The 20,100-nt window shown below is 41.4% G+C and overlaps 1 protein-coding gene across 2 annotated transcripts in view; it reads right to left on the bottom strand.

Annotated features, from left to right (window-relative positions):
- PPP1R12C (protein phosphatase 1 regulatory subunit 12C) overlaps positions 1-20,100 on the bottom strand; it is a 192,161-nt gene that overhangs the window by 23,551 nt on the left and 148,510 nt on the right. For both annotated transcript variants that reach the window (XM_077457528.1, XM_077457527.1), the window contains 3 exons: positions 11,521-11,605; positions 4,868-4,977; positions 1,857-1,912 (listed from right to left, as the gene is read on the bottom strand). In XM_077457528.1, the coding sequence (XP_077313654.1) occupies positions 1,857-1,912; positions 4,868-4,977; positions 11,521-11,605 (251 nt within the window). The remainder of the gene's footprint in view (positions 1-1,856; positions 1,913-4,867; positions 4,978-11,520; positions 11,606-20,100) is intronic.

Consider the following 20,100-nt stretch of genomic DNA (forward strand, 5'->3'; position numbering starts at 1 on the left):
CACACCCGCTGCACGGCGAGGGACCCGATGCGAGTGGCCAAAAGGCATGATCGCCGCCGGCCATGTGCACGAGCGCCAGCACGGGGATTTGTATGTGTAAACACACAAATCCCTGTGCTGTCAGGGGAGAGGAAATGTTTGTTGCTAGTAAATAGGGACGATATATCTCCTCTTACTTAGTCCTATCCCCATGCAGTTAGAACACACTGAGGGAACACACATTTAACCCCTTGATCGCCCCCTAGTGTTAACTCCTTCCCTACCAGTGACATTTACACAATAATCAGAGCATTTTTATAGCACTGATCGCTGTATATGTGTCAACAGTCCCAAAAATGTGTCAAGGGTGCTCAATCTGTCCGCCGCAATCCCAATAAAAATTGAAGATCGCCACCATTACTAGTAAAAAAAATAATAATGTCAAATCTTTCCCACAGTTTTCAGATGCTATAACTTTTGAGCAAACCAACCAATGTATGTTTATTGCAATTTTTTTAACCAAAAATATGTAGATCATCATATATTGGCCTAAACTGATAAACATGTTTAAAAATATTTTTGGGGATATTATAGCAATATTTTTTTTTTTTAAATTGTCGCTTTCTGTTAATAGCGCAAAAAATAAAAACTGCAGAGGTTGGGTACAGCTTTTGGGTACAGCATCCCATGACCGCGCAATTACCAGTTAAAGCAACGCAGTGCCAAATTGTAAAAAGTGCTCAGGAGAGGAAGGGGGTAAAATCTTCCGGGGCTGAAGTGGTTAAAGAGTTAAACCCAAAAAAGATTATAATGCACTGTACCAAATCTAATAAGATATAGTTGTTGCATTAGTTTTCTTTTTTTTGTTTTTATTTCAAACCCTTTGTGACTAAAACAAAACAAATCTTAAAGAGGGATTTCACTGGAAAAAAAAAAATATCAAAAGCCAGAAGCTATAAATACTACAGCTGCTGACTTAATGGACACTCGCCTGTCCCAGGGTCCAGCGATGTCAGCAGCCGAGGCCGAATGATCGCTCAGCTGCTGCCTCCATTCTAGGTGAGGGAATCAGGAAGTGAAGTGTTGCGGCTTCACTTCCCGATTCCCTACTGCGCATGTGCGAGTCGCGCAGCGCAACAGTAATGGCATGCTCTGTCCCAGCAGACAGTGCGAAGCATAGACTCCCGTGGGAGTCTATGCCCAGAAGTGGGTGCAAATAACTGTCTTAGACAGGTATCTGCACCCCCCTCCCCCCTTGGTAAGAGGTTTCAAAAATGCCGGCTTGTAGTGGACGTAAGGCCCATACATGACGTCATAGCCCTGTGTCCCGCTTGCCTGAGCATACCAAGCCGCGTTCTGAGATTACATCCTCTGCGTCCACTACAAGCCGGCATTTTTGAAACATCTTACCAGTGGAAACGCTCTGAGGAATGCAAGATGACACAGGCGGACCGGACTATTAGATGACGGATTGAATCAGATGACCTCTTGTTTTTTAATGCTCGTTTTAACTTTGGAACATGTGAGTGCAAATCCTTTTGTTACTAAAAAATTGTGAATAAAACTTTTTGAAAAAAATCTGCACCCAGAGGCTCTCTTTTCTTTGTACTTTTCAGCAATTTGGGAGCCCGGTTTCAGCTCCTTGATGGTGGCAGCCCTGCATGTGGAATTTCCTTCATAAATGAACTAAGACATTTCCTTTTGGACTTGACTGTTTAGATACAGAGTCATTCTGTATTCATCATTTCCCTTTTATGTAGGCAGCCCTCCCCCCTTGCTGGGGCATATTATATGATTTTTGCGCCTTAACTTGTCTTGTTCTAGTAAAAAATGCAGCCTTCAGAAACACAACATACGGCAAGGCTTGAAATAGTTACCTGTACTCAGAAGTCTCGGTGTGGTGTACAGCTTCTAGGTTTTCACTGCCCACTACCTGTGACAACACAAAACATAAATGTGTGAAATAATGCTCAGTTTCTGGAAAACCTTTAGCTTGCCACCACCATTGATAGTTAAAATGCACCTCTCAATAACTTTACTGCTTACATAAAAAAAAAGAAAAAAAAAAAAAAAAAAAAAAAAAGTGTGTTACAATATACAGAGAGCATTTCTTTTTCTAAAAAGCTACATCTTTTATAAAGTATGCCCAGGCTTTAAATGAATGTAACTGCAATTTTCCTTTCTAGAATATTTCACAGCATTCTTTGACAAGGCAATGAGAATCACCTATGATGTTTACCACGACGCTTCCATATCAACATCTCAATAGGTCATAAATTCTTTAACTAAATTTTTATATTTAGTTCCTGGGTGGGGACAACAGGCAAACAAAACTGCATATATGTAATTATCGAAATTTGAAACACCAGTGTAAAAAACAACAAAAAAAAAAGCAAAGCGCTGTGAAAATAGACGGTGTTATACAAGTACCTTAAATAATAATAATAAATAATAATTAGTAATGAAGTCAAGAAATCTACAATGTTGAGGTTACTCAATAGCCAGAAGCAAAAGTCATAGGTGGTTGCCATCGTCCCAAAATTGTAGAACTATCGAAAGAAACCCCCATGTAGCTGGACTTTAAAGGCAACATAAACAAAGACTGTGTATAATATTTTATAGAAGCATTAAAAGGATGAACCTATTAAAAATGATTACATATTAGTCTGTATATACAAACGTGATCCATCATACAAGATGTATATAACCTGTAATAGCACATTGATGTCACAGTCCGTGGGCCCCAACACCACCGGTCTTTTGACTGTATAGAAGATTACATCGAGTGGGAGACCAATACCCAAAGCATTTTAAAAACGTACATTTCTTCTTCAGGGTACACAAGGAGTGATTTTCCAATGTCAACATAATATACAGCCAGTATAAAATGGATTAAAAGTAGTATTCCACCCCCTCCCCCCATCCCCCAATGCCTGAATGGTGGATCATATACGGAAATGGAATACCCTTTGTGGTGTCCTATAGTGTGGTGCGATGGCTCGGGAGGCAAATGTTCCAATTGGGGGGGCTGGGGGTTGGAATAATTACATCCCACCTTAAACACAAATATTGGGCCTCAGCAATATCTGTATTGGCTTGGATGACTGATGGTGGTAACCCCATTGGGTTATAATAGCAATGACACCTACTTCTAATCCATTTTATACTGGATGTATATTAGGTTGACATTCTGGCACTATAAATTAGAAATGTATGCCTATATGGGGGTTCCTTTTTCTATAGTTCTACAATGTTGATGTGGAAGTCTTTAAAAAAAAAAAGCCACTAATGTGAAAGTAGTGGGTATTGAGTGGAGAATAAAAAGTCCAAGGCGAGAGAGAGAGGGGCCACACATCTTGGGACATCACTGGGTGCTAATAGCTGTATTTTCTAAATAGCCCTAAAGCTCATAGGTTCTCTAGGTATCTCCTGCAATTTCCAGTGAAATATTTGTAAAAAAAAAAAAAAGCTTAGCAAGGGGCACAGCCATAGTGTGTCACGAACAGAATTGATATCTCTCTCTCTCTCAATTTTTGCGCACACAGTACAGTACACAGTATAAAAAAAAAAAAAAAATCTAGTCTGACTAATATTGCAACAGATGGCTTAATTACAACAGTGATCCATTAAATAAACACCCATCCTCCAGTAAAGTGCTCGGTGCTCCAAAGTTCATAAAAAAAGTGCTGAAGTGCTCCAGGCAAACATGCCGTGCAGTATAGCACACACCCCCCCTCCTGTGGCACCAGAAAATGTGGACCCTCAGCATTTCAGCGTGGGGGCTAAATTCTTATATCTGGCAGTAGGGATGCCACAGATCTCCTCTGTCCTTTTAAAGCTCCAACCTGCAGCTTCTAGAAACAGCTTAAATCTTCACCCAGCTCAGTGAAAAGAGATCTCAGTGTAGTAACTTTTAAAAATGTATCAGCGCAATTAAAATTCCTCTTAGTGTTATCAGTAAAAATAAATAAATTTTTGTAATGTTAGGGCTCTTCTGGGTTCCGCAGACCACCGAAGTGACGTAGTTGGTTAGGGTACCAGAAATTGCATCAATGCGTTCCACCCCTCCATTGGGGGCATCATCAAGGATGTCCTTGATGATGCCCAGTGGGAGGGACTGTCTGAGGAACGCATGTCAAGCTGCGGTGAACCCAGAAGAGTCCTACCATTACAAAAAAAGCCCCCCCCCCCCCCCGATATGCTAAGTGGAATCTTAATTGCGTTAATACATTTTTAAAGTTACTACACTATGAGAACTCTTTACAATGAGCCTCGTGGAGATTTGAGCCGTTTATAGAAGCAGCAGGTTGGAAATTTAAAATAGCAGAGGAGATCTGTGCCACCCCTACCACCAAAAATAAAGTTTAACCACCAGACTGAAAAGCTGAGGATCCATTTGTCTGGTAAGTACACAGGTGGGGTGTGTGCCACACTGCATGGCATGTTTACCTGGAGCACATTTATTATGAATTTTGGAGCACCAAGCGCTTTACTGGAGGATGGATGTTTATTTAATGGATCACCGTTGTAATTAAGCCATCTGTAATATTAGTTGGACTTGAATTTTTTATGAATTAGTGTATGAATTCCATTGTAATGTTTTCCCCCGATTTGAATCCCATTTTAATGTTTTTATGGGATTTGAAACAGGCAATTAATGCGAGGAAGATGTAAAATGTCAGTTGACAGTGAGCATTTTGCACAAAAATATATACAAGTAGTAATTTCTCTCGTGTTAGGCACAAAATGCCTCTAATTTCTACCAATCCAAGCAATCTAAGCAATCTAAGCAATCCAACAGGGAAGAATTAAGTCACATGAACTTGCAATTTAAACAAACCAGTCATTTTATAATCCAGATTATCTGCAACGATCCTTAAAACCATACCCCTGTGTTTGCTGCTCGTTGCTCCCTCCGCCATTTTCTTCTGTCTCTTGACATAGTCAAGTGGTTTGAGATTTCCATTTCACAGTTATCTTTGGTAACTGCTTCAGGTTCTATTGTATGAAGAAAAAAAAAAAAAAAAAAAAAAAAGTTTAAGTGCACACGAAGAAAAGATTTAAAAAAATTGAATTTTGACTTGCCTGTAAATTCTATATCTTGGATTACAGTACAGGACACAGACTGAGTATTTATAGACCGTGGGTTAGAGGCTGGTACGTTCAGTGATTGGCAAACTTGAGCACTTGCTGGGCATCCCCCTTATAACCCTATACCACTCCGAGTTCTCAGTTTTGTAGCAATGTAGAATAACCCAGGAATGGGAGGCGTTCTGTACTACAAAATATGGAATTTAAGGGCAAATTCCTTTTACCTTAACCACTTTCAGACCGGACCAATTTGCTGGTCAAAGACCAGACCACTTTTTGCGATTCGGCACTGCGTCGCTTTAACTGAAAATTGCGCGGTCGTGCGACGTGGCTCCCAAACAAAATTGGCGTCTTTTTCCCACAAATAGAGCTCTCTTTTGGTGGTATTTGATCACCCCTGTGGTTTTTATTTTTTGCGCTATAAACAAAAATAGAGCGACAATTTTGAAAAAAAACGCATTTTTTTTTTACTTTTTGTTTTAATAAATATCCCCCAAAAATATATATAAAAACATTTTTTTCCCTCAGTTTAGGCCGATACGTATTCTTCTACATATTTTTGGTAAAAAAAAAAATCGCAATAAACGATTGATTTGTGCAAAAGTTATAGCGTTTACAAAATAGGGATAGTTTTATAGCATTTTTATTAATAATTTTTTATTATTTTTTTTACTAGTAATGGCGGCGATCAGCGATTTTTATTGTGACCGACATTGTGGGGGACCCATCAGACATTTTTGACACATTTTTGGGACCATTGTCATTTATACAGTAATCTCTGCTATATAAATGCAGTGATTCCTGTGTAAATGACACTGGCAGTGAAGGGGTTAACCAGTGGGTGGCAGTGTAGGGGGTTAAGTGTTCCTAGGGGCGTGTTTCTAACTGTGGGGGGGTTGGGCTTTCATTTAGTGAACACTGATCTCTGCTCCAATCACATGGAGCAGAGATCAGCGTCACTAGTTGCTAGGCAGAATGGAGAAATGTTGTTTACAACGGCACTTCTCCATTCGGCCGCTCCGTGAGACGATCGCAGGGATGCCCGTGGCGATCGAGTGAGCGGGTCCCGCGACCGGACTCACGGGGGTCCCGACCAGCGCGGGAGCGCGCCGCCGCCGGCGCGCTCCCGATGGCAGGGCGGCAAATTTAAAGGGACGTCCATGTACGCCCATTTGCCTGCCCGTGCCATTCTGTCGACGTACATCGTCGTGCGCTGGTCGGCAAGTGGTTAAAGTGGTGCTGCACACACAAAAAAAAATTAAAATTCCTAATATAAAAAAAAAAAAAAAAAAAAAAAAAAAAAAAAGGAAAAATTTGGAAATTCTTTTTTTTAACTTGCCTCTAAATTCCTGTTGCTGGGGGATCCCTCGTAGTCTGCCTCCTTCAGTGCCTGGGCTGCGGACATCACTTTCCCCTCGGCGCAGGATGGGCTCAACTCTGCCCCCTCCCTCCTGCCAGTCATCTGGGACACGTGACAGGTCCCAGATGACTGCACGGCCAATCACGACACCCAGCGGGGAGGGAGAGGAGCTTCGATTTCCCCCCCCGCATTGCTGGACCCTGGAACAGGTAAGTGTCAGATTATTAAAAGTCAGCAGCTGCAGTATTTGTAGCTGCTGACTTAATTTTTTTTTCAAATGGAAACTCCTATTTAATTATACAGGACAGAGGCTTAGTGATCACAGATTCCGGGGCTTCTGTAAGCAATGGATGAGAAGGTCCAACAAGGATCAACACCCACTTTGCTTTGTGGTAGACTCTTGGCTCGGACTATGTCCCAGTAGTGAAGATCAAATTCCTTTGAGTGCTTAGGAGTAGGGCACAACTAGCATTTATTGAGGCGGAAGGCAGACCACCAAAGAAAAGATAGTTTTAGGTTAATACTACCTTCTCTTTGTGAGGAATGGCTCCTTAAAGTGGGAGCTGCTAGCTAAGGTGGTGTCTGCAGGGCAGAGAAAAACAGAGGTGCCAAGGTTGCACAAGGTGCTGTAAGGGTGGCCTGATCCAAGATGCACCTTGGAAAAGGGTTTAGACAAGGGAGAGCGAGGCCAGAAGATTTTGAAAGGGAAAAGACAAGGATGAAACCTGCCTTTTCAGGTGGATGTAAACTCTAAATATATATATTTTTTTAATTAAGTCTTGTAACTTGTACAGTATAGGATTAATGTCATCTCTGCCCAGTCTTGCCACAAAGTTAATCCAGCTCTGAGCAATCTTATCTTTTTTCAGTGAGATAAAAACAGAAATACTAGTCAGTTATCCCCCCTGCTGTGAGTGACAGGTGATTTACATATTATGCACAAGCCTTAGAGAGGCATTAAGGGCAATTCCCACCCCCCCTCCTTTCATCCTCTGTAGACTGGAGTATATGCACATGCGCAGGAGTGACATGGGGTCATGAACACGCTCTGCCACTCCTGTGCATGCACTTTAGTCTCCCTTAGCGCAAGGCTCATCTCGCAACATTGGCTGGCCAGAGGAGTGTAGTGGTGGGCCGAATCCTCTAAGGTCATGACTCCACCCACAGATTCAGGAATATTATGGGGCACCACTAAGCTAAAGGACTGAATTATGACAGGTAAGGATACAAGCAGGAGGCATCTATATCCTTCTAGATATGCCTTAAGTTATTAAATTAGAAACAGTGGGTTTACATCCACTTTAAGGCCCATTTCTGGCCAAGTCCTGATTGAAGGAATGGCAGAATGCAAAGCAAACTGCAATCTCTAGGAGTTACAGTGGATATAGAAAATAATCACCCCACTTTAAAATGACATTTTGTTGCTTTTAACAATGAAAAATTGCCATTTTTGTTTTATCTAGCTGTATTTACTCAGTGCACCTTATGACAGCCAAGTAAAGATAAACACCAACATTTAGGGAAAAAAATAAAAAATAAAAAAGAATTGCTGCTGTTGAACCACCTTATGCTTTAAATTGCCGACCTCCTATATATGTTGGCACAATAGCAGCAGTGGGCAAATGGGCTTACCTGTAAGTTCCCTTTAAGAGACGGGGATAGTGCACCTGTCATTGGGAGTGGTGATTGCTGTCATGTGACTTTAAGCCTACCTTACCAGTTAGAATCACTCCCTAGGACACATTTAACCCCTTAATTGTCCCCTAGTGGTTAACCCTTTCACTGCCATTTACACAGTAATCAGTGCATTTTTATAGCACTGATCACTGTAAAAAGGAGAATGGTCCCAAAATAGTTTCAAAATTGTCCGATATGTCAGCCATAATGTCGCAGTCCCACTAAAAATCGCAGATCACTGTCATTACTAATAAAAACAAATGAAATAAAAATGCCATAAAACCATGCCCTATTTTGTAGGTGCTATAACTTTTGCACAAATCAATATACTCTTATTTCTATTTTTTTTTTTACCAAAAATATGTAGAATACATATTGACCTAAACTGAGGGGAAATTATTTTTTTTTTTTATATATTTTGGGGGATAGTATAGCAAAAAGTAAAAACAGCAGAAGTGATCAAATACCACCAAAAGAAACCCCCCCCCCTATTCGTGGGGGGGGGGGGGGAATAAAAAAAAAGGACGTCAATTTTGTTTGAGTGCAACCTTGCACGACCGTGCAATTGCCAGTTAAAGCAACGTGCCGAACCACAAAAAGTCCTCCGGTCAGGAAGGGGGTAAAATCTTCCGAGGCTGAAGCGGTTAATTACAGCCTTTAGTCTGTCGGGATGTCTCCACGAACAATATTTGCCTACTTCTTTACAGAACTGTTTAAATAAATTTGATAGTGACCATTTGTGGACTAGTCTTCAAGTCATTCCACAGATTTGTAAAGAGAGTCAGGCTAATATTCATTACCTGCTGGGACGTTCCAGAGAAACAGCCTTGAGGGGAGGGAGACATTTTGTCACAAAATTAGCCTTTAGAACTTATACGGCAGCCTGCGGCCAAAAGCCGAATCTTCGGCTGCTCAAACATTGACTTCATAAAATGTTGTGAAAGTATGCACTGAAGACCAGGTAGCAGCCTTACAAATCTGAGCCACAGATACCTGGTGACGAAAAGCCCAGGAGGTTCCTACACCCCTGGTAGAATGAGCTTCTCAACCTAAAGGGAGGAGCTTTATGTTTCAGACCCTAGGTCTGAATGATCAATTGAGGGACCCAATTGGCAATGGAAGTTTTGGAAGCTGCCTGTCCCTTCTTAGGGCCTTCTGGTTAAAAAAAAAACAAACAAAAACAAACAGTCTGATCCTCAGATCTCCGCAGATCTAGACAAATCAACCTTGACTACCTGGACAATGTCCAAAGAATGCAGTCTCTCTTCCACCAAACGAGGCTGAAAGAAAAAAGGAGGCAAAATAATGTCCTGATTTAAATGAAAGGCCGACACCACTTTTGCCAAAAGAACAGAACAGGTCGTAACACGACTGTCATGGTGAAGGATCAAGTATGGTTCCCTGCATGAAAGGGCCACCAACTCCGACACTCTTCTAGCCAAGGCGATAGCCATCAGGAAGGCTAGCTTGCGTGACAGCAAGTCTAATGGAATTTCCGTAATAGGTTCAAATGGTTGTTTCAGTAACACAGGCAACAGCAAGTTCAAATCCCAAGGACACATAGGTGACCTAATGGGGGAAGCAAGCGAGTTGCCCCTTACATAAAGGTTCGGATCAGTGAATGGGAGGCTAAAAGCCTTTGGAAGAATACCGATAGGGCTGAAACTTTACCTCCGATTGTCCTCAAAGCCAATTTGATTTCCACAGCTGACTGTAGAAAAGAGAATTCTCACAGTCACATATTTCCGAGGATGCCATTTTCTGGCTTCACACCAAGCAATAGAAGTCTTCCAGACCTTATGATAAATCTTCCTAGTGATAGCTTTTCTAGCATTCACTAGAGTAGACACTACTGGTCCCGAGATGCAATGGTCCTTTAATTCCCTGGCTTCAAATAGCCATACCGTCAAATTTAGGGACTGTTAAGGATCTCAGGGAGCGTCTCACCCTTCTCATCTCACACTTTAGATACATCCAACTGACACATGCATTTTACTCGCAATTTGGAAGGGAACTGCTGAACCTTGACCCTAGTGACTTAGAACTATTGAGTGACTCCTTGGTTAAAACCAGTCTCTAGCATATATAAAAACCTTTTCCAAGAAACGGAAATGTTAATGGAACCTTGTAGACTGGCCTGGGAGGCTGTGGCCCTGGTTATGGACAGAGATGATTGGGATGACATGTGGGGGACCACATTTCAATACTTAGTCTCTGCCAGAGACCGCTTAATTCACTACAAATTCCTACATAGAATATATTTAACCCCGGCTGGATTAGCGAAAATGTTTGGGAACCAGCAATCGCTTTGCTGGAGATGCTCCATGCCTATGGCAAACTGCATGCATATATTCTGGGACTGTCCTCATTAAAACTTACTGGCAAGCTATAGCTCACTGTATCAGATCGGTCACCTCTATTTCAATCCCCCAGTCCATTGAAGTGTGTTTGTTACACTTGATTGAACCTTTGGCCACTACTAGGGCTATACAAACTCTTCTCACCCTATTGTTTTATGCTAAAAAGAGAATTGTCTTATCGTGGAAGAGTCCATGGAGAGCTAAAAATCTCTGGTCAACAAATCGGTCCCATTTTATAAAGCTACCTACTTGATCAGAGGAGCTCTTGCCAAGTTTGATAAGGTTTGGGGAGGATGGTGGCTTCTGTGGACACGGTTTCGGATTAACTACATGATCAGTTACACTAACTGACCCTGGGGTTCCCTGTAGAGTCGTGAAGGAATAGTTTTCGGAGTGCTGGAGGGGTGCAGGTTAGCTGGAGACCAATGCAAAGATCTCCCCAATGGATGGCCTTTTCATGTACCTGAGGGGTACCTTTTCTTTTGGTGGGGGAGGGAGGGACCACATGAGTAGACATTCTCCTGTACGATAGAACGAAGGGTCACTGCACAGAATCACTATAACTTGTACCTCCGGCCGGAGGATAATGTAGTGGGCGTATCTGTCTAGGCAAGACCGTACCAGGGCTGGGTTATCACCCCTTTATATTTTTTGTGGGAGTTGTCCCACTCCCCCCTCCCCCTTTTTTTCCTCCCTCCCACAGGGGGTGGGGTGGGGACTGGTCCACGTTTTTGTTTACACTGGGATGTTTTTTGTTTTTTTATGCTGTAACCAGTGTCTGTTTCCGCCTTTTGCGGGTTAATGTTTGTATGTCAAAAAAAGTCAATAAAACATAATTTACTAAAAATGTAGGGACTGTAAATTGGGGTGGAATATAGGACCTTGAGACAGCACACATTTTTTCCACAAGTGATTGGAACTCTGCTTTAAAGTAAAGAAAATTTTAAAACAGTCGAAAGATAGCAAGTGGTTAATTATCTTAAGGTAGCTTGGTTACAACCTAGCTTATAAAAAATACTAATATATAAAAGTGTCAATTATAAAATACATCACCGTTCTTTGCAGAAGAATTCACAGTATGTACAGGTAACGAGGTGGAAGTTTCAGTGTTCAGTGCTAACTCAGTTTTTCTTTGCTCCTATTACAAGAATACAAAAATAAAAGTTATAGATCATGTTAGGTTTAAAAGTATCATATACTATTCTATAATACATACACAAAAGAAAAAAAAAAATGTCTAGCCCATTGATTCTTTAAAAACAAATGCAATTTTTTTTTATTTGTACTCAGCATAAGCACTTTTTTTTTAACTTAGTATTTATTGTGAGTTATTCAAAGTACAAAACCATACATAAGCTTATCATGTATACAAGCCATAAAGAGAACAAAGTAACATAATATAAGAGGTACATACAATGGATATAAAAAGTCCACAACCCCCTGTTAAAATGTCGTTTCTGTGATGTAAAAAAAAAAAAAAACAAAAAAAAAAAAAAAAAAACAAAAAAAAAAAAAGATAAAACCATTTCAGATTTTTTCACCTTTACTGTGACCTATAAACCGTACAACTCAGTTCAACAACAAACTGAAATCTTTTAGGTGAAGTAAAAAATAAAATAAAAAATAAGGTTGCATAAGTGTGCACACCCTTAAAACACTTTGTTGAAGCACCTTTTGATTTTATTACAGCACTTAGTCTTTTTGGGTATGAGTCAGCATGGCACATCTTGGCAATATTTTCCCACTCTTCTTCGCAAAAACATTCCAAAATCTGTCAGATTGCGAGGGCATCTCCTGTGCACAGCCCTCTTCAGATCACCACACAAATTTTCAATTGGATTTGTGTCTGGGCTCTGGCTGGGCCATTCCAAAACTTCAATCTTGTTCTGGTGAAGCCAATCCTTTGTTAATTTGGATGTATGCTTTGGGTTATGCTGAAAAATGAAGTTCCTCTTCATGTTCAGCTTTCTAGCAGAAGCCTGAAGGTTTTGTTGCAATATTAACTGGTATTTGGAATGGTTCATAATTCCCTCTACCTTGACTAAGGCCCCTGTTCCAGCTGAAGAAAAAAACAGCCCCAAAGCACGATGCTGCCACCACCATGTTTCACAGTGGGTATGGTGATGTGCAGTGTTTTTGCGCCAAACATCTTTTGGAATTATGGCTAAAAAGTTCAATCTTGGTTTCAGCAGACATTTTCCCCACATGCTTTTGGGAGACTTCAGATGTGTTTTTGCAAAATTTAGCCGGGCTTTCCATGTTTTTCTTGGTAAGAAAAGGCTTCCGTCTTACCACTCCACCCCATAACCCAGACATATGAAGAATACCGGAGATTTTTGTCACATGTACTACACAGCCAGTACTTGCCACATTCCTGCAGCTCCTTTAATGTTGCTATAGGCCTATTGGCAGTATCCCTGACCAGTTTTCTTGTCTCTTGATTTTGGAAGGACATCCAGTTCTTGGTAATGTCACTGTTGTGCCACATTTCCTCTACCCGATGACTGTTCCATGGTATATCTAATGCCTTGGAAATTCTTTTGTACTCTACTGATATCTTAACAGTGAGATCCCTCTGATGCTTTGGAAGCTCTCTGCAGACCATGGCTTTTGCTGTAAAATGTCAGGAAAGCTACTAGAACAGCTGAACTTTATTTGGGGTTAATCAGAGGCACTGTAAATTATGGCATGTGCGTACTGACTATTTAACATGCGTTTGAATGTGATTGCTTAATTCTGAACACAGCTACATCCCCAATTATAAGAGGGTGTGCAGCACACTTATGCCACCACATTATGTTAATTTTTACCCCCCCCCCCCTCCGCCTAAAAGATTTGTTTGTTTTTCCAATTGAGTTGTAAGTTTATAGGTCACATTAAAAAGGTGGAAAAGGTTCTGAATTTATTTAGATTTATTTAATTATCAATCAGCTGTGCACCTGCAGGGTTCTAATGAGGAAAGCTACTGGGCCTGCATTCCTTTAGACGTGATTACCTATTGGGAGTATCTCATCAAAAATTTCATTTTTGTTGCAGGGAATGCTTAAAATCCCTATATATATATATATATATTAGTGCAGACTTTTTGTAAAATTACTAAGCCAAATCGCACAGGAAATTACATTTTTGGGGGGCATGCTGTAAACCATCTGTGTACAGAACAGTTCCTGGTAGCCATATCACATTTTACAGAAAATTACAGAGCTGCAGGTTGAAAAGTAAAGTTAACTTTTAATAAGATTCAAAGACCATATAACTTTTGTAGCAGTTGTATACACTATTTGCCATTTTTTCCCTCAAAAGTGAAGTTACGTCACTATCAGGAAAGAAGGAAGTCGTGTTTCTGGGGGGCATTCTATACACGTTGTGTACAGAACACCTCCAGGTAGCCATATTCCATTGCAGTTTCAGAAAAATTAACCACTTGCTTGTCGGGCCCTTCCTATCCAGACCAATTTTCAGCGCTGATGCACTTGGAATGACAATAGCGTGGTCATACAACACTGTACCCAAATAAAATTTTTATAATTTTTTTCCCCCCAAATAGATCTTTCTTTTGGTGGTATTTGATCACCTGTGCGATATTTTTTACATAGTCAGAGTCACCGATGGGCACCGACAGGCGGCATACATGAGGCATAATTGCCTCTTCCTTTTCAGGACCAATGTCCCTTAAAGATTAGCCGGTGATCGGCCGTTTTTTCTGTCCTCTGCTGTCAGCGTGATCATGTGATCAGCTGTCACTGGCTGACAGCTGATCAGGACCAGCCCCTTACTCGGATCGGTGATCACCCGAGTCTCAGCGACTCTGATCATGGCACACGCAGGGAGCATGCACAGAGGAGGCTGTCAGGATGGCCTCCTGGGAATTCAGATCCGCGCTGTGGCTGTCATTCAGCCATAGTGCGGATGTCATGTGGTTAAAGAGCTGCAGATTGAAAACGAAAAAGTAATTTTTAAAAACATTCAAATACAATATGGCGTGTAGCAATTGTATACACTATATATTTTTCTTTATTTGCTCTCCCCCCCTCCCCCCACGAAAGTGTAGTGGTGGCGATTGATCCTGTCATACATACAGCATTTTGCACATAATAAATGTGTTTTTAGTGGTATTTTCTCTGCACTTTTCTGCTACTACTCTCTTCTATAGGTTCTATATTCAGCCTTACATTGGAGGGATTGCCAGATTGCAGATTACTCAGGAGTCTCTGGTCTTTCAGGGGATACCACACTAGGCATAAGACTAGGTTCATCAGGAACTACTGATGACGTAGGTGTACCCTTCCCTGTGGTGTTAGCCCCACTCCTCTTTTTGGAAGACATTCAATGCCGCAAACCGTACTTGAGAGGGCTCACCAAGCCACTATGCAACAATCCTGCAAAGCACCTTTAGCCTGCCAAGCAACACCTGTTGACGTGTGTGACCTGAGTAAGGAGAAATTAACCAATGCAAGTGTCTGTTCAGAGCCTGCTCTGTGTCCCACAGCCGCCTTCTGGAGCACCACATGCTTGGCATACACAGCTTAAATAAGCTGGATGAGCGCCGGTACGTTCTATGTGTGCGGTCCCGGCGAGTGAGCGTGACTGTAGTAGTGTACAATGCAAATCTTCTGACTGTTGCAATCACTGGGACACCCCACAATAAAGGGGTTGTGCGGGTTCCTGTCACTTGGACCTTCAAGGACTGGGTACCCTTTCATGTTTGGGGTCCATTCCGTCGGACCTGTACAGCACCCTACAGGAAATGCCTTAGCGCCGTAGTGTCCAGGATTTCCACTCCACAGGGTCCAGTGCCCAGAGGCCACATAAGAGGAAAAACCTTGCAGGATCTTGAGTCTTCTTTCCGAGGAACCGTTTGTGGGAATGGAGACCTGGAGCTCAGAGAGCTCAAAAAACTGCCATCCACCTTGCAGACACTGGTAATAAACTAAAGTACTTCCTGTATGGGAGGGGTTATATAGGGGATCACTTCATGTCTGAAGACCTTTGGTCTACCAGTGTCCATTCACCTAATGATGAAGTATGTAACCCAGCAGGTAATGAATATTAGCCTGACTGTGTCACATGATGTATGAAAAACAAAAGTATGTTTTCTCCTGCACTGACATGGAGGCACTGGAAGGCTTGGCTGATGGACACTGATTGGCATCATGTGGGCACTGCTTTTCCTGTTTACATTGTGGTCAGCTGTGATTGGCCACAGCTGATCACATGGTTAAGGGGCTCTTTACCGATACCAGTGTTGGTGTGTCAGATTAACACACAGCATCACCGATCGTCAAGCTACACACCCCTGCGGGTTCGTGCTGGCTTGTTATCCTGATCACATCATATGAGGTCCGGTCAGGATAACACAACCACTTTGCACACACACATTGCTATATGGTGGGCGGCAAGTGGCTAATTATCCAGACAGACTGGGCTGAAGGAACAGAGCATTAGTCTAAGGCTCGCCATTTCCTAAAAGTCTTACATGATAATTTCATGGGTCAGATGGTAGATGCACCAACAATGCGTTACTAGACTTACTGATCACCAACAATACAGACCTAAATCACAGGTGTGGAAATACGGGGAAACATAAGAAACATTTCAGTATAAATCACACAAATGGGAAACATAAGGGGAATACAAGGACACTGAATTTCAAAAGAGCCAACCTTGATAAACTACGCTCCTTGTTAGAAGATATTAAATGGGATAAAATCCTAGGAACAAAGAACACAGAGGAAAAATGGATGTGCTTTAAGAGAATATTAAAACAAGACTACTGGCCAATGCATCCCAATGGGTAATACATTTAAAAGAGCCAATATCCTGGTCGGCTAGTCAATTGCCAGACCATTGTTCTTAATTTTTTTTTTTTTTTTTTTTTTTTTTTTTACGAACAGTCTGACTGGTATGGTACCAGCTGATTGAAGAAAAGCCAATGTAGCACCAATATTTAAAAAAGGACCAAGATGAATCCCTGGGAACTACAAACCAGTTAGGGGACTATATACAAGATTTTAGTAATGAAAACTGTATGGTTATCAGTAATCCGCATGGATTCAAGAAAAATTGTTCTTACCCATCTATTAACCTTCTATGAGGTGAGCTGCCATCTAAAGGAAGACCAGTAGACATGGTGTATCTGGATTTTGCAAAGTTTGATACAGTTCCCCATAAACGTTTACAAACTAAGGTCTGTTGGCATGGACCAAAGGGTGAGCACTTGGATTGAAAGCTGGCTACAGGGGCGAGTTCAGAGGGTAGTGATAAATGGGGAGTACTCAGGATGGTCTGGAGTGGAAAGTAGGGTCGCCAGGGTTCTGTCCTGGGACCAATCCCATTTAATCTATTCATAAATGATCTGGAGGATGGGATAAACAGCCAAATCTCAGTATTTGCGGACGATACCAATTTAAGCAGGGCAATAGCTTTGCCACAGGATGTAGAAGCCTTGCAAGAGGATCTAAACAAATTAAAGGGGTGGGCAACCACATGGCAAATGAGGATTAAAGCAGAAAATTTTAAGTAATGCATTTAGGTGGAAAAAAAACATGAATGCAATCTACTCACTACAGGGAGAACCTCTGGGGGAATCTAGGATGGAAAAAGGACCTGGGGGGTTCTAGTTAGGGTCGAAACTAATAGATTAATCGACAACTAATCGATATGAAAATAGTTGGCAACTATTTTCATAATCGATCAGCCGATTAGTTGGCCTGCATACAGTATGTATTTGTTAACATGTAAGGAAATACAGTGCAGCACACAGCTCAGGACACCGTCCATACATGTTAAGTGCCTGAGAACTTATTTTATTTTGTTGAAGGAAGACATTGTTTTTTGTATGGCAGCAAGCACAGGTAGCTTTTATCATCTGCCTATGACAAGGGAGTCTGTCGTACATATTATATTACAATTCTGTCTGAAAAACTGACAATTTTTTTTTAGATTTACCAGATTCAACCTCTAATAGTATATACATTTATATATCTCTTCTCTCTGTTATTCTCAAGATAGATTAGAGATTTTGCTCCCTAGCCATATAGTTATTTTTAATTTACCACTGCATAGATATATTTATGAATACATTGCCATGTTTTATTTATTAAATTTTAAATATTAACTAAATTATACACCACACTTTTAAGGTTATGATTAATAGAAAAAAAAAATCGGCCAACTAAATAGATTATGAAAATAATCGTTAGTTGCAGCCCTAGTATGAAGACAGACTAAGCAATGGCATGCAATGCCAAGCTGCTGCAAGCAAAGCCAATAGAATCATGGCATATATTAAAAAGGATTAACTCCAGAGATAAAAAGAATTTTAAAACCGCTTGCCTGTAAAATCCTTTTCTTTGATGTACATCAGGGGACACAGAGCCATAGTAATAACTATGTGGGTTATATCGGCGTATCAGGTGCTGGACACTGGCACGCCCCTTAAGGAGTGAACTTCCCCATATATCCCCTCCAATTACTGGGAGTGCTCAGTTTTGTAGCCAAGCAATCAAAGTGTATAAGAAGGAAGGGACCTCTGTGTCCCCTGATGTACATCAAAGAAAAGGATTTTACAGGCAAGCCGTTTTAAAAATCCTATTTTCTTACATCAGGGGACACAGAGCCATAGTAATAACCATGTAGGATGTCCCATAGCGATGGCAACTGAGACAGAATCAAGGAAACAGGAGGCCAGAGGACTCATACTGCAGCCTGCAGTGTATGCCGTGTCCTAAGGCAATATCCCCATGACTTAATAGCGATTTGATAAAATCAGATAAATGTCTGCACCGAAGACCAAGTTGCAGTCTTACAGATCTGAGCCCTAGAGGTCTGATGATGCACCACCCAAAAGGCCCTAATCACCCTGGATGAGTGTGCTCTTAATATGAGAAGGAAGAATACGCTGCCTGTCCATATCTTGGACATACTGGCAGTACAAACAAAACCTGTGTTTTGCGAACCTGAGCGGTCACCTTTACATAGATTCTGATCGCTCTTACTACATCAAGAGACTGTAGTGCTTTCTCTTCCCCAGATTAAGGCTTCTGAGGAGAAAGAAGGAAGAATAATATCTTGGTTTAAAAGAAAACCTGTTACCACTTTTGGTAGGAATTCAGGATGAGGACATCAAAACCACCTCATCCTTATGCATGATGAAATGGCTCTCACATGACAGAGAGATGTTAGTTTTGCTACTCTTCTAGCAGAAGAATTGGCAAGCAAAAAAGATTCTCTTTTGTCAAAGAACCAAGAGAATTTCTCGTAAGGTTCAAATGGCTGATTCAGCAAAGCCGAAAAGACCAATTTTAAATCCTAAGGATTTAAAGGTGCCTTGATGGGGGGATAAACCGTGTTACCCCCTGAATAAGCTACGCACCAAGAGTGGGAAGCAAGAGGCCATAGGAAAAAGACAGACAAGGCCTGGATCTGGCTCTTGATAAAAGTCGAGGCCAGCTTCATTTCAGATCCCATATGCAGGAATCCTGCCTATTGACATACTTCCTGGGGTGCAAACCCCTGGATCGATACCAAGAAACCTATGCCTTCCAGATTCTATAGTAAGTGATTCTGGAAGCCGGCTTCCTGGCATTAGTCCAAGTAGACACTACTGAAGGAGATCACCCACGATCTTTTATAGCGTGGGATTCAACAGTCAAACCTGTCAAAAACTCCTTGTCCGTAAAGTAGGATGAAATACCGGACCGTGTGCAAGAAGGTCTGGCTATAATAGCAGAGTCCAAAGGACTTCTACTGCCCTCTTTATGATCTTGATAAGTTAAGATCTTCTGGGACCTGGCTGTGGCCACCAGAATCATCTCCTTCTGTTCCTGCTTAATCCTGTGGAGAAGGCGCGGAAGTAGCAGAGCTGGTGGAAATGCATAGATCAGTGAAAACTGATCCCCTGGGAAGATTAATGCATCTGTTCTGTCTGTTAGTGGACCCCTTTGACAAAGTTGTCGACCTTATTAATGAATCTGGATGCGAATAGGTCCATGTCCGGAGTACCCCATCTGACATATTGCTAGGAAGATGTCGGGGTGAAGATATCATTCTCCCAGAAATAATTGTTGGCGTCTCAAGTAGTACGCCTGAAATATTAAAATTGCCGATAGGCAAGGAGTGTTGTGTTCTGCCAAAGCTAGAACATTCACCTCTTTTTTGGGCTGCACGACTTCTCATGCCTCCCCCTGGTGATCGATGTAAGCCATCGCCGTGGCTCTGTCAGACTGAGTCCCATAACCTGACCGCCAAGATTCTATGGGCAGATGTACTGCCTGAAACTTCCAATAAAGTTGATAGGCAAGGTCCTTTAACCTGGATATTAGTTATAAATAGCGCTGATATGGTATATATGTAGGAACAACAATAGAAAAAACCTGAATGATTAGGCTGCAACCATATAAGTGTTCTGTCACTCTAAAGTTATTATAAATGATGGTGCGCTCAAATCAATTTTCTATTAATTCACTGCTCTAAAGGGGTATAAGACTCCTCATGAATCTAGAGTGCTTAAGTACAATAAATAATGTCCAATAAAATATATGTGCAAAAAATTGATATGTAAACTCCGATCATACAACCACATAAAGAGATATACTTCTATACTCCTCACTAGTACCTATATGTTAGAGTGCA

Source organism: Lithobates pipiens, unplaced genomic scaffold (assembly GCF_037356315.1).
Source record: "Lithobates pipiens isolate NorthernLeopardFrog02 unplaced genomic scaffold, aLitPip1_a1.2 Scaffold_27, whole genome shotgun sequence".
NCBI classification, from domain to species: domain Eukaryota; kingdom Metazoa; phylum Chordata; class Amphibia; order Anura; family Ranidae; genus Lithobates; species Lithobates pipiens.